The 11,938-nt window shown below is 47.1% G+C and overlaps 2 protein-coding genes across 5 annotated transcripts; one reads left to right on the forward strand and one right to left on the reverse strand.

Annotated features, from left to right (window-relative positions):
* The first annotated feature begins 300 nt into the window (after positions 1-300).
* LOC108035155 (drebrin-like protein) lies at positions 301-3,097 on the forward strand. Its single transcript, XM_017110605.3, has 5 exons — positions 301-989; positions 1,067-1,518; positions 1,580-1,756; positions 1,818-2,305; positions 2,364-3,097. The coding sequence occupies exons 1-5, from the start codon at positions 735-737 to the stop codon at positions 2,594-2,596; spliced, it is 1,605 nt and encodes a 534-aa protein (XP_016966094.1). The 5' UTR covers positions 301-734; the 3' UTR covers positions 2,597-3,097.
* Positions 3,098-3,108: 11 nt separating this feature from the next.
* On the reverse strand, positions 3,109-9,329 carry LOC108035154 (BAG domain-containing protein Samui). Of its 4 annotated transcripts, none has more exons than XM_017110601.3 (4): positions 8,886-9,329; positions 8,408-8,731; positions 4,230-5,530; positions 3,109-4,165 (listed from the first exon to the last, which is right to left on the reverse strand). In XM_017110601.3, exons 2-4 carry the CDS (start codon positions 8,672-8,674, stop codon positions 3,838-3,840), a joined length of 1,896 nt encoding a protein of 631 aa, XP_016966090.1. In that variant the 5' UTR covers positions 8,675-8,731; positions 8,886-9,329; the 3' UTR covers positions 3,109-3,837. The 4 variants fall into 4 exon arrangements, with proteins under 4 accessions (XP_016966090.1, XP_016966091.1, XP_016966093.1 ...); XM_017110602.3 differs by having other exon boundaries at positions 4,230-5,352; positions 5,431-5,530; positions 8,408-9,329; XM_017110604.3 differs by lacking the exons at positions 8,408-8,731; positions 8,886-9,329 and adding an exon at positions 5,974-6,187 and having other exon boundaries at positions 4,230-5,352; positions 5,431-5,530.
* Between the last annotated feature and the right edge of the window lie 2,609 nt (positions 9,330-11,938).

An 11,938-nucleotide genomic window follows, 5' to 3' on the forward strand; every position in this document is an offset into this window, starting at 1 on the left:
CGTAGCAGATATGGCCTATCGGTGACACTAACCCGACGGTTAGCGAATACACAAACCAATAGATGGATATACACTGCAATGAGCCTCGAAAGAAGCCTCACAATAAGCCTCCTAATGAGTCTCATAAAAGCCTCGTAGTGAGCTGTGCAATGAGCGATTGCAACATTAAATAAGCCGAAACAACATCTAAATTTACAGAGTAGTGGAAACGGGCTAGAGAGCTAGTTCAGCTAGTTAATTGTTATCGATACTGGGGCCTGCCAACTTGCTGGAAGCAGGGTATCGAATATCGATTTCTGTTCCACCGCTAATTTGTTGTTGCAAAAAAGTGTGTAGGTCGCCGCCAGCGATCGAAAATTTGAAAATTCCAATCAAATTGGACAATTGGGGAGTTGCCTGAATGCCTGAGCGCTGCGTTGGTCCCCCCTCCGCACACGTAGCTCGCAGTGAATAGGCGAAAAACAAGGACTCCGGAGGCGCTGGAAATTCGCACAGACTGGAAAATCAATCGCCCGCAATCCTATTGTTCTGCTGGTGTGTGTATGCGGTCGTGTGTCTGTGTGCCTTTGTGGGGCGGCTGCACTTAATTAACATTTTAGTCAAGACTGCCATTCGAATTTGGTGTCTTCGCGGGCGTTGGCTTTCACTCGCGACGATCAGCGGCACCGCGACAAGGCGACCCAGTGAAAGCTGGCCGAGATCTCTTTGTTCAAGGTCGTTGGCAGCCTGGCACCATGGCCATTAGCTTTGAGAAGAACCGCTCGCAAATAGTGGCCGCCTGGAAGGATGTGCTCGACGACAAGAGCGACACCAACTGGTCCCTCTTCGGCTACGAGGGCCAGACCAACGAGCTGAAGGTCGTGGGCACCGGCGACGGCGGCGTGGAGGAGCTGAACGAGGACCTCAACAGCGGCAAGATCATGTACGCCTTCGTGCGCATCGAAGACCCCAAAACGGGCCTCAACAAGTACTTACTCATCAACTGGCAGGTGAGTCAGGGCCAGGTGGCCGACCTTATCTTATCGCCGCACGCATAACCCACATATCTGCGTTCCAAATTTTGTAGGGCGAGGGCGCACCTGTGCTTCGCAAGGGCACCTGTGCCAACCACATCCGCGACGTGAGCAACCTTCTGTCCGGCGCCCACCTCACCATCAATGCCCGCAACGAGGACGACATCGACCTGGAGCGCCTGCTCAAGAAGCTGAGCACCGTGAGCTCCGCCTACAGCTTCAAGGAGCCACGCGGCGGCATGGAGGAGCAGAAGGCGCCGGTGGGCACCAACTATACGCGGGTTATCCCCACCAAGGAGCTGAACGCCAGCGTTATGCAGGACTTTTGGAAAAAGGAGGAGGCCGAGGAGAAACTGCGCCAGGAGGCCGAGAAAGAGGCCAAGCGGCTGGAGCTACTGAAGTTGGAGGAGGAGCAGCGCAGACGCGAGGAAAAGGAGCACAAGGAGCGCGAGAAGCTGGTCATCAGCACTACCAAGCTCCAGCCGGCGCATGTTCCCATCAAAACGTAATTAAAAACCAAATAACTAGTCTCAGATGATAGTAAAAACTTCATTATTTTCATACAGCTCTCCGCAGCCTCTTAGCCCTGAGAAAACATCACCAGGATTTTCCAACAACCTGACTGATGCGGAGCGCATGCGTCAGGCGAGGAACCAGGAGGCCCGCGAATTGATTGGCTCGCGTGTGGGAGCTGCCAAGGCCATGTTTACCAAGCACACCAGCGAAGGACAGCTTCAGTCCAAGTGGGTTACCATACCATTCTGTCTTTTGTGTCTAAACTAAGCTGAACCTTTCAATCTCTAGACTAAACACGCAACCACCGGCCAAACCAGCCCGCAATTCCATTGCCCAGCGCATCAACGTGTTCAACCAGAATCAGCCTCAAGATGCACCTGTGCCTTCACCACCGCGCGCTGTGTCCCCTGCCAAACCGCTGCCGGTCAAGACTCCGGCCCCAGAAGCCATTGTTCCCGCTGTTGCTGCTTCGGTAACTGTTGCTCCGGTGGCGGCCGAAGTGGTCTCCACAATAGCAGAGGTGGAGGAGTCTCAGCCCATTGACGATCTACCACTGGCCCACGAAAGCGAGCAGTTCTCCACCATCAAGCGGTCGCCACACAGTAAAACCAACTCACTGCAGTCGCAGTCTCCGGACGAGACCACTTCGTCCAATGAGACGGACACCGCAGTGTACCAGGAGCAGGAGGAAGAGGTCCGCACCAAAGTGTCGGTGACCGTGCAGCAATCACAGTCGACCAAGACCAGTGGGCTGAGCACATTGGAGAGGAATGCTTGTGAGTGGTACTGAAGTAAAGTTAACTATACATGATTTTAATTGCACATATTTTGCAGTGACGGATTTGGTGAACGAGGACGATTTTATTTGCCAGGAGACCCTCGGCGATCTGGGACTGCGAGCCCGAGCCCTATACGATTACCAGGCAGCCGACGAGTCGGAGATCACCTTTGATCCCGGCGATGTAATTACCCACATCGATCAAATCGATGAGGGTTGGTGGCAGGGCCTGGGCCCTGATGGAACCTATGGACTGTTTCCGGCGAACTATGTCGAGATCATCAACTAGGGTCGGACCCAAGTGCCAAGCAGCTGGGACGCCCTTTTGCTAGATATCTACACCAACACCGCAGCTAGCCACTATATTTTGGATCCGGACTATAGCTACTTAAACACTTTTACCCCATACTCTTGAACAATAATGCGATAGTGCGATACACCTAGAAGAGATTCAACGAGATGACTAAATGCGACTATAAGATTTTTATCGTACATCAAGCGTCTGTTTTTTATCTACATACATATTATTATATAACGTATACTCCATGCCACATATGCAACCCATTCATTCGTTGTTCCCATCTGTATACATATTATACCATTGTTTGGCCTCCACCGAGGCCGTGTTGCGTCCTTTTAAAATGTTCTTAAGACACACTTACAGAGTAACCACTTAGTCAGTATTTAAGGCCCGCTCCATACCCGACACGAGGGTTCTTTTGTATATGTATTATTGATCGAGATTTGTAACCTTTTCGATAATAAACTTTGATAATTGTGCAACGGAAAAGGCAAACGATGTCTGTATAGTCAACAATATCTACATTTATTTTCGCATTAATTAGTAGCATAAATAGTTATCATAGTTTTTTCTCTAGAAGTGTTTACCTTTGTTTAACAATTCACCTGCAGCAAAGCTTGATGACGAGGTGTCGGTGGCAGGCAAGCGCGATTGCTGTAGATTTGTATGAGATCATACGGCGGCTTGCTGGTGACCACTGCTGCCCACTGCCTCTCGGTGCAATTTACGTATAAAAACTGGACTCAGGTTCAAAAATATCCTCATGGTGACCTCTATCGCTTAAACATAATCAGCTCTTTTATGTGAGGGACAACTCTCGTTGCCAAATCGTTTTCGTTCTGTTAACTGTCGAATTCTCTATGCAGGCACTTTTTCTCAATATTATTTTCCTTACTAGCCTATAATCTATGCTGTGTGTTTGAGTGCTATGATGATGTTGTGCGGGGATGAGTGTTGGGTGTTGAGTGTTCGACACATGAGATTTGCTTGTTTAGATAGTGCGGGTGTGCTTCTACGAAATACTAGCAAAGATCCGTCGCCAGCTCCAGCTCCTCTTGATCACAATCACATCTGCATTCAATTCCCATGCGCCCATTCCTGTCGCCATCCTCTGATGATTGGGCATCTCAGGTTGGGGACTCGCCCCTATCGTCCGTTTGTTGTCACTTGAATTTGGTTAATTTGCGTAGCTGCTTCGAAACGGTCGCCCTGTAGAGGCGCTCTGTTCATCATTCCGATGTCGTGGTGGTGGTCTCCGACTGCGCGGTTGTCTCACCCGAAGCCTGGGGCTCCACCACGGGCGTCTCGGGAGCAGCTGATCCTTCAGCGGGGGCAGCACTTGGTGGCGGCGGCAGAGGGATGGGCTCCTGGATTTTCGTAGCATCCTGTGGCTGTGGAGTCACTGGCTCCGCGCTCTGGCCGGCGGCCTCTGGGGCAGCAGCTGCAGCCGTGTCCACTGATTCAACGGGGGCTGCACTGGCAGCTGGTGCTCCCGACGCCACCCTGGCATTCTCCTCGGCCTTGGCCTCCAGCACATTTATGGAAGCCTGAATGCATCTGTAAGATACAAAAGCGATGAGTTAGGCAATCTGAATTGAGTATCTCAGCGTATATAACTTACTTGATGGCCTCCTTGCGGGCCAGGCGGATGCTGTCCTTGCCGTTGGTGTCGATTGTGTCCAGCTTGAGCAGGTTGCGGGTCAGCATCTCGTCCAGGTAGGCGTACTCCTTCTCCTGGCGCGTGCCCTTGAACTGCTCCACTTTGCCCATCAGCTCCAGCACGTCGCGCTGTATGTCCTGGATCTTGTTGATCGAATTGAGGGTGTGTGGTGTCTGTGGTGGCAATCCGGCGGACCCCTCGGCCGGCAGCTCCTGGTCGGGATGGGCCTGCGCCTGCTGCGTATTCAGCGGCGTGGGCCTCTGTTGCTGTTGTGGTGGTGCAAAGTGAGCCTGTGCCTGCGCCTGAGCTTGAGCCTGGGCCTGGGCACTTGGCGGAGCATTCTGGTTGGGTATCTCCTTGTGGGCATTGATGATGGGCTCGGTGCGTCCCTCCACGAAGATGGGTATGGTGCGCACATACGTGCCACCGGGGGTCTGTGGGGCTGGCGGCGGGGTGGGCTGCTTCTGCTGGGGATGTGTCTGCTGCTGGGGCGCATAGTAGGTCTTGAACTGCTGACCCTGGACGGGCGGACTGGTCTGGGTGCCAAACTGCTGGTGATGTGCGCCCGGCTGCTGTTGCTGCTGCTGCTGGTAAAGCAGATTCTGCTGCTGCTGCTCTGGCGGCGGGGCGGAGTGGGAGCGCAGGCCCTGGTCCTGCTCGGCGGCACTCTTCACGCCCATGTCCACGGTGTTCCGGAAGCCATGCTGGTTCAGATTGGCCGGCGGGGCACAATCCACCTCCGAGCGGCCGGCCGGATCCTCCGTCTGGATGGCAGCATCACAGAGACGCTTCGAGGGCGACTGGGGCACCTGTTGCTGTGGTGGCGCAGCGTACTGGTAGTGCTGCTGGGGATGCGGCTGTGGCTGCTGCTGGGCATATTGCTGCTGTGGCTGCTGTTGCGGAACTTGTCCTGGAGCAGTGGCTACGCCTGGTCCACGTCTGGCACCGAAACCATCTGGGATGTACTGACGGAACTCCGAGGGCAGCCGGTTGAAGAAGTCGTCGTCGTGATCCATGTGGGTGCTCACCCCACCGGGCATCCGTCCGCGGCGGCCCATTGTCGAGAAGCGGGGGAATCCAAAGTCTGGGTCGTCGAAATAGGATGAAAAGTCATCGTCAGCATGGGCTTGGGCACTGGGACCGTGCAAACTGCTCCGCTTACGTGAGTCTCCGAAGCCGGCGAAGGGGTCATGCATCCTGCCCAGGTGCGAGCGCGGGAACATGTTGTCCATGTCCATGTTCGGTTCGAATCCAAAGGTCGGCTGCAAGCCAAGAGGAGAGAATTAGTAAATATAGTCAGGCATAAAGCATCATAAAGGGTTCCTAAATGTTTATAGATCATATGGGAATGATATGTTGATAAAAGAGCATTTAATTTCTCGGTGATTTTATAATCACAGTAATTTTTTTAGATTACCTAATCCTGAATTTAAATACTTGATAACAGTTTGCTAATTGAAATACAGCTTTCCGGTTTGAAACGATAGGTAAAACCACAAATCATTGTTCCCTATCAATTATTCGTTCTGTGTAGCAATAGAGCAGTGCAAATTGCTTGGCTCGGTGGGCGAATTGTTTATAAATAACTGGCTGAGTCAGAGCCTTATAGACTGGGTGCGAGAGTGTGGGCAAACAAGTGATGTCAATTGGCACTGAATGAACAGCTGTTGGGGAGCGGATGTCGATCTGGGAGCCAGAGCCTTACCTTTAGCCTGCTCAATTTGTTTACTTTATCAATGAGCACCGCTCGCTGGTTGTTCGCTACAAGTGTACTCGACGTTTATTTCGCCTCAGTCTGTTTGTCTTTGTAGCTTTTGATTGATTTTCCGCTCGGTGACGTGATGCACTGCGTCCGATTGTTTGGTTGCGAATGAGGCGAGTTGTCGGCCGAGAAGGCCTTTTAAAGCGAGTGTCGCCCACTCTCGAAACCGCTGGCTTATTCTGGCCACTTCTCGTAGCTTCTGCAGCTCTCGAGAGTCTTCACGAGTCTCTCCTAAAAAGACGCTCTCTCTCCTTTTCAACTCAATTAGCCGAGTGGACCCGCGGAAGTACAGTGGATCAAGTACAGCGAACACCTTAAGTAGTTAACTCACTCGAATCAATGAATTATAAAAACTGATAGTGTTCAGTGACCCGCATTTCACTACTACTGATGAATGAATTTATTTTATAGGAGAGAATATATTTTGTTGTTACAAAACTTGCCCACAATGGCAAACAGAATAGTTAATTCTATTAGCTTTTAAAATTATTACCCACTGTTGTGACCGTTTCAAAGTACCCTTCAATTAGAAATGATAATTTATTTGTTATCTTACATAAGTACACTTGGAAAAATAACCTAGATTTCAGGTTTCTAGTTTTGGCACGTCATTAAAACACCTAAAAAAATAATACAAAATACAAGAAAAAACAATCTTTTTTTTGGATACAATATTTCCCTATTACTTAAATTGTCGATTATGATTTTTCTGACTACCAAAAAAAATTAATTAACATTTTTTTTAATAGTAATAGTTTTTAGTTTTTTAACGTAACCAGTATCCACCGTACTCCAAGCTGGCGATGACGTTTTTATGTAGTCGACGTCACCAACAACGCATCGTCGAGGCCCCCGCGTTGGCCAAGAGGTTGAGCAACCAAGAGCCACCCACGCTTCCCATTAGACAACTGGCTTGCTTCCACAGAAACAGATACAGCTACAGATACCGAGATATGCGCACATATGGAGTGTCATTATGTATTACTGTACGGTGTGCCCACCTACAGCGGAAGACATGGAGATAGACACGCACAGCAGAGCAGTCTTTGGTGCGATTCTTTCGACGCCAAAATAGAAGGAACGCGAGCGATCGGCAGGGGCTACGCGTCATTGGCTTGTGTGTTTTCTTCTAGAAATTTTCAAATATTTTCTGCGATTCGTTCGTGATAGATTTGGATTGCTGGCCATTAGATTAGACCACAACAAAACAGCTGTACTTTACTTGTCGCTGGTAAAATTCCGCACGCGTTGCGGCATTAATCATACGCAGCGTTGGCCACTAGACGAGAGCTTGACACGACATCAGCCCGGAGAAACTTGGCCATCCATCCCCCCTACCAGGCAGATACTACAAGTTTGCGCCCAGTAGGTCAACAGAGTGTGCACACACACTTGACACACTGGGAAGGGGGCGAAACCCCCCTTTGAAGAGCGGGTGGTTAGGAGTATGGGGCGTTTACGCAACCACACACTGACTTTTCCCTGGTTTTTGCACCCTTATTGCGTTTTGGAGGGTCCACAAAGAGGCCAAAGGCATGAGAAATAGTGAAGGATTCATTGGGAAAAGTAAAACAACTGGAAAAACCGCTGTGTCATAAGTAGTCTAGTGATATAGATAAAACTTAATCGCATTCTCAAGACATTTAAGCAAACAAAGAACCAAGCATTTCGTGCCATACAAGTGATTCGCTTTTAAAGGCTTCTCTGACTTATAGATACATCTAGATGTTTTTGTACTTATTATTTTAATAACCTGTTAGGTATAAACATCTATAACATTTCTTATATGTTTTTTAGATAAGTCAAAAGAAACGCCTAGAAACAATTGTATTTTTAGGTGACAAACAAATGGAAATTAAAATATAAAGAGCATAGGTATAAGAAAAAGTAACCATGGTATCTTCAGATAAGTCATATTATGACTTTTAGGCAATTACTTAATTAAGTAAACTTTAAAAAAATAGGAAAATATATATATAGGAAATAGGAAATAGGAAAATATAATATATAATATATACGAAGTAGTATAGAGGCTGGACACCATAGCATCTGTAGATCAACTAAATGAAAACTTTAAAAATATTACTACTTTTAGGTAATTGGTTTTTCATGGATAAAGTTTATCTATCCCCCTTTGAGAATCCCCACTGTACCTGATTTGCCACACTGCTGGCGAGAACAACAAAAACCATGACACTCATACGAATATGTCCCAGCTATGCGATCGAGGTCTTCGGGGGTGGGGGAGATCTGGAAGGGGAGGGGTTGGGGCGACCTTGCCAGGCGCCAACCTTGGGAGCTCTCGCCGCTGCCGCTCGTCTGCCATGCCACCCCTGCCCCTGTAATCCCCCGCACCCGACCTGTGGCGGCCACTCACCTGAAAATGTTGCTGCTGCTGATTCGGCGGAACCTGCTGGTGCTGCTGGAAGTGCTGCTGCTGCTGCCTGGGCGATCCGTAAGCGTTCTGCTGCGGCGGATTGTGGAAGTGGGGACTCTGCGCCGCCTGCTGCTGGGGCGAACCGTAGCCACCGCTGACATACTCCCGGTTCACGGGTATATTGACGCCGGGCCCTCCGGCAGAGCCGTTGCCACCGGTGGCGGGATTGCTGGGCGCCTGATTGGCCGCCATCACAGTGGGCTTCATCGGTGATTTGGTGGGTGGAAACAGTGGAACCGTAGCGCTGTCGAATCCGTCGTCTCGCTGCGTAGCGACAAAATTTGTAATTTATTTCCTTTTGTTGATACCCGGGCTGTGTGACTTTTCGACGGCGGCGACTACTTGTCGTGCCAGTTGTTGAGATTAATTTTTTTTTACTTTTTTTTTGGCTGGGGGAGGGGGGCTGGCGCGTTCTCACCTTGAGCAACGACGCGTGCGACTACCGCTCGACTTTGATTTCGATTTCGAATGGGACTTCTGGTAGGTTCCTTAAACCCTAGGCTCCTTGGCTGACTTTCCTGCCCTTCTGCTGGCCGGAGTGTGATGTCACTTTTGTTGGCCACACTTTCTAGACGCCGCTCGCACCGACACGGCCACTTTTTACTTCCACTTTTTCGACGTTTTAGCTTTAGCTTTGGCTTGTTAAGTATTTCCGCTCGCGCTCTCTGGCTCTCGTCAGTGTGTGTGCGCTGCCAGCGTGTGCGAGTGTGGGTTTTTCGGTTTTCTATATTCAATTTAAAATATATATAGATTTTTTATTTTTGCACATTGCCACTCGGCGTTGTTGTTGTTGAACGGGCCACACACGCACATGCACTCGGGCGTCCTCACGCTGCCAAAGTTGCTCGTCGACTGAGCGCCACCGCCGCTCGCTGCCAGCCATTACCGTTGCCGTTTCCATCGGCCAGCAGCCCCACTGCCGCTCTCCCGCCTCTCAGCTGGCCCCACTGCGCGGCTCTCTCTCCTGCTCTCCCGCTCTCCCACTCTGCCGCTCTAAGCTTTGCTTGGCTTCTACCTGCGCTTCTCCGGCGGTTTAAGGCCTTAATTGGTAAATACTTAATACTATCTTACGGATACGGATATGGGGCTCTCTCTGGCGCTCCTCTGCCTCTGCCTCTCTCTCTCTCTCTTCAAGCTCTCCCTCTCCGATCGCGGACCAGGCCAAGATACCCTACACACACATCAGACTTATAAATAGATGGTCGCTAGAAAGTTGGCCGAGAGAGCGGGAGAGCAGAGCTGTTCTCCGAAACGCATTCCTCGGCAGTCGCATGGCTTCTAGAATCCCCATCTGTAACCGTAAGCCACACGGAGAGAAAAGCATGTAATACTATCCAGCTATTTGTCGGTTTAGACCAGATGCACAGTAAGAAAGTACAGAAAATGTTTAAAAGTGAAAAAATTTAAAAAAAGGAAAATTAAAAAAAGAGCAAGTATTCAGAAAGTACAGAAAATGTTTAAAAGGTAATTACAAATTAAAAATGAGGAACAACTTAAAGAATAAAAAAGGAGGTGGTACTTACTTTTGCCATTATATTTTTTGCTAAATATTCATTTTGTTTAGAGCTCTTGATGCCAACATTATTCGGAAATAAATAAAACAAAAATAAGCTTTCATAAAATATTCTATAATAATCATAAAGAATACTTAATGGGCGAATTTTCCAAAGTCTTATCTAAAAATATAGAAAAATGTCCAACAAATGATTGCTGACTTCAAGTCCGGTTTTCTATTTAAATAGGTAAACAAAAAACACAAAATTCATATAAACTCCCCTTCTTTTTGCCTTTTAAAATTATTCAAAAAGTGTGAGTAAGTATGTACGATATAGAGTTGTTTTTATTTCTCAGCAAGGGGACCGCCTACATAGGTACAACTACTGCGTCACAGCCACCAGAGAGCAACAACAAGTGAGGCATGAGAAAAGGCAAAATCAGCAGCGTAAACAGTTGTCATCGCCCACTGACGACTCTTGTTGAGCGGCCAATCAATCGATCAATGACTAACGATCTGTTGCCACAAGTCCGCCGCTCTGGGTGTATGTACCTCTTGTATCTTCGCAATAAACAATTGAACCATACGATGTGCAGTAGCGGCAGAATGTCTTCTGCAGTCAACTGTTATCGCTGAGATATCAGCTGATTGCCCCCAGCTGTTCGGGCCAACTGTTTACTCCGCCTTTTAAGCAACTATTAGTCACTCTGGCCACAGACATTTTCCTCAGAATGGCGAAATGACCCATACGCACAGTTGTTGGCAACAAAATAAGAACTGGGATATTTTAAATAATATATCTTTTCTCACATTTTTAAAAAAATATCAAAGATCTTAAGAAAGTCCTAATAGAAAGTTAAAAAAAAAGATTGTTTAAACCCCATAAATACGGCTTTGAATATGTTCAGTACTACTTTTCCTACCTCCACTGTATATCTGAAGAAATGTGCATGTTCAGATATAAAATCGGACGGCCGCCGGCGACACGCCCACCCATCTTCATCCGTTAGATGTATTTTCCAAATATTTTCTCGTTGTTCGGGCGAACAACTGCGTCGCCAGAGCATATAAAATTCAAATAATTCATAATTAAATATTGCACATCGCTCCACACATATATATATATTTTTTTGATTATAAATATACATACGATCTTCGTTGTTGTAAATGCCATGCAGATACACAAGCGAAACGCAATGCAGCGGTTGCATTTCACACGTTTTTCCCAGAATTTTGCAGTTCAAAACAGAAATATATCTTTTTCTGAATTGGGTCAAAGCAAATAAAACACCGAATATTGCATTTTGCCTAGTTTCTTTAAGTTAATTGTTAGACGAATGCAACGTATGAGAAAGTAGGGTATACCACACAGTCTTCTTTGGTATTTTAATCCGCTCCATTTATGGCCCCATGAATGAAGTGTAAGCCGTCAAAACAAATCGCATTGAATGAGTCACTCGACAGCAAGTGCTTATTATGGCTAAATATGCTGACATCGTAGAACCCCCGATTCCCATAACAAAGTGAAACAAATGTGAGTTTCGTATTTGGAATTTTAACGTGATACTTTGGCAAAGTGACTCTTCCAGATATTTGGTTACAATTCGATTATTATTGGAAGCATTATTTATATTGTTAAAAAATCCATATTAGGTTCTTAATTATTTAAGTAAATAGATTTTCTAAATCTTCGATATGTAGTTGGTAGTTGGTTATTGTTATATATATATATCTATTATATATATATATATATCTATATATATATATCTATTTTTAAGATCTTTGTAAAACTAAGACCTTAAGTTTTCACTTAAATATTTATGATATTATAGGTTTTTCTTTTGTAACATATCTTATTTTTTGCTGATAATTGAGTTTAATAGATCTGAAAAAAGGTAGTTGGCCGAAAAGGTGGTTATTGTTTGAAATAAAAGTATTTAATAGGTACTATTGTACTACATATATTATTATTATAT

This window comes from Drosophila biarmipes, chromosome 3L (genome assembly GCF_025231255.1).
Source record: "Drosophila biarmipes strain raj3 chromosome 3L, RU_DBia_V1.1, whole genome shotgun sequence".
NCBI lineage: Eukaryota > Metazoa > Arthropoda > Insecta > Diptera > Drosophilidae > Drosophila > Drosophila biarmipes.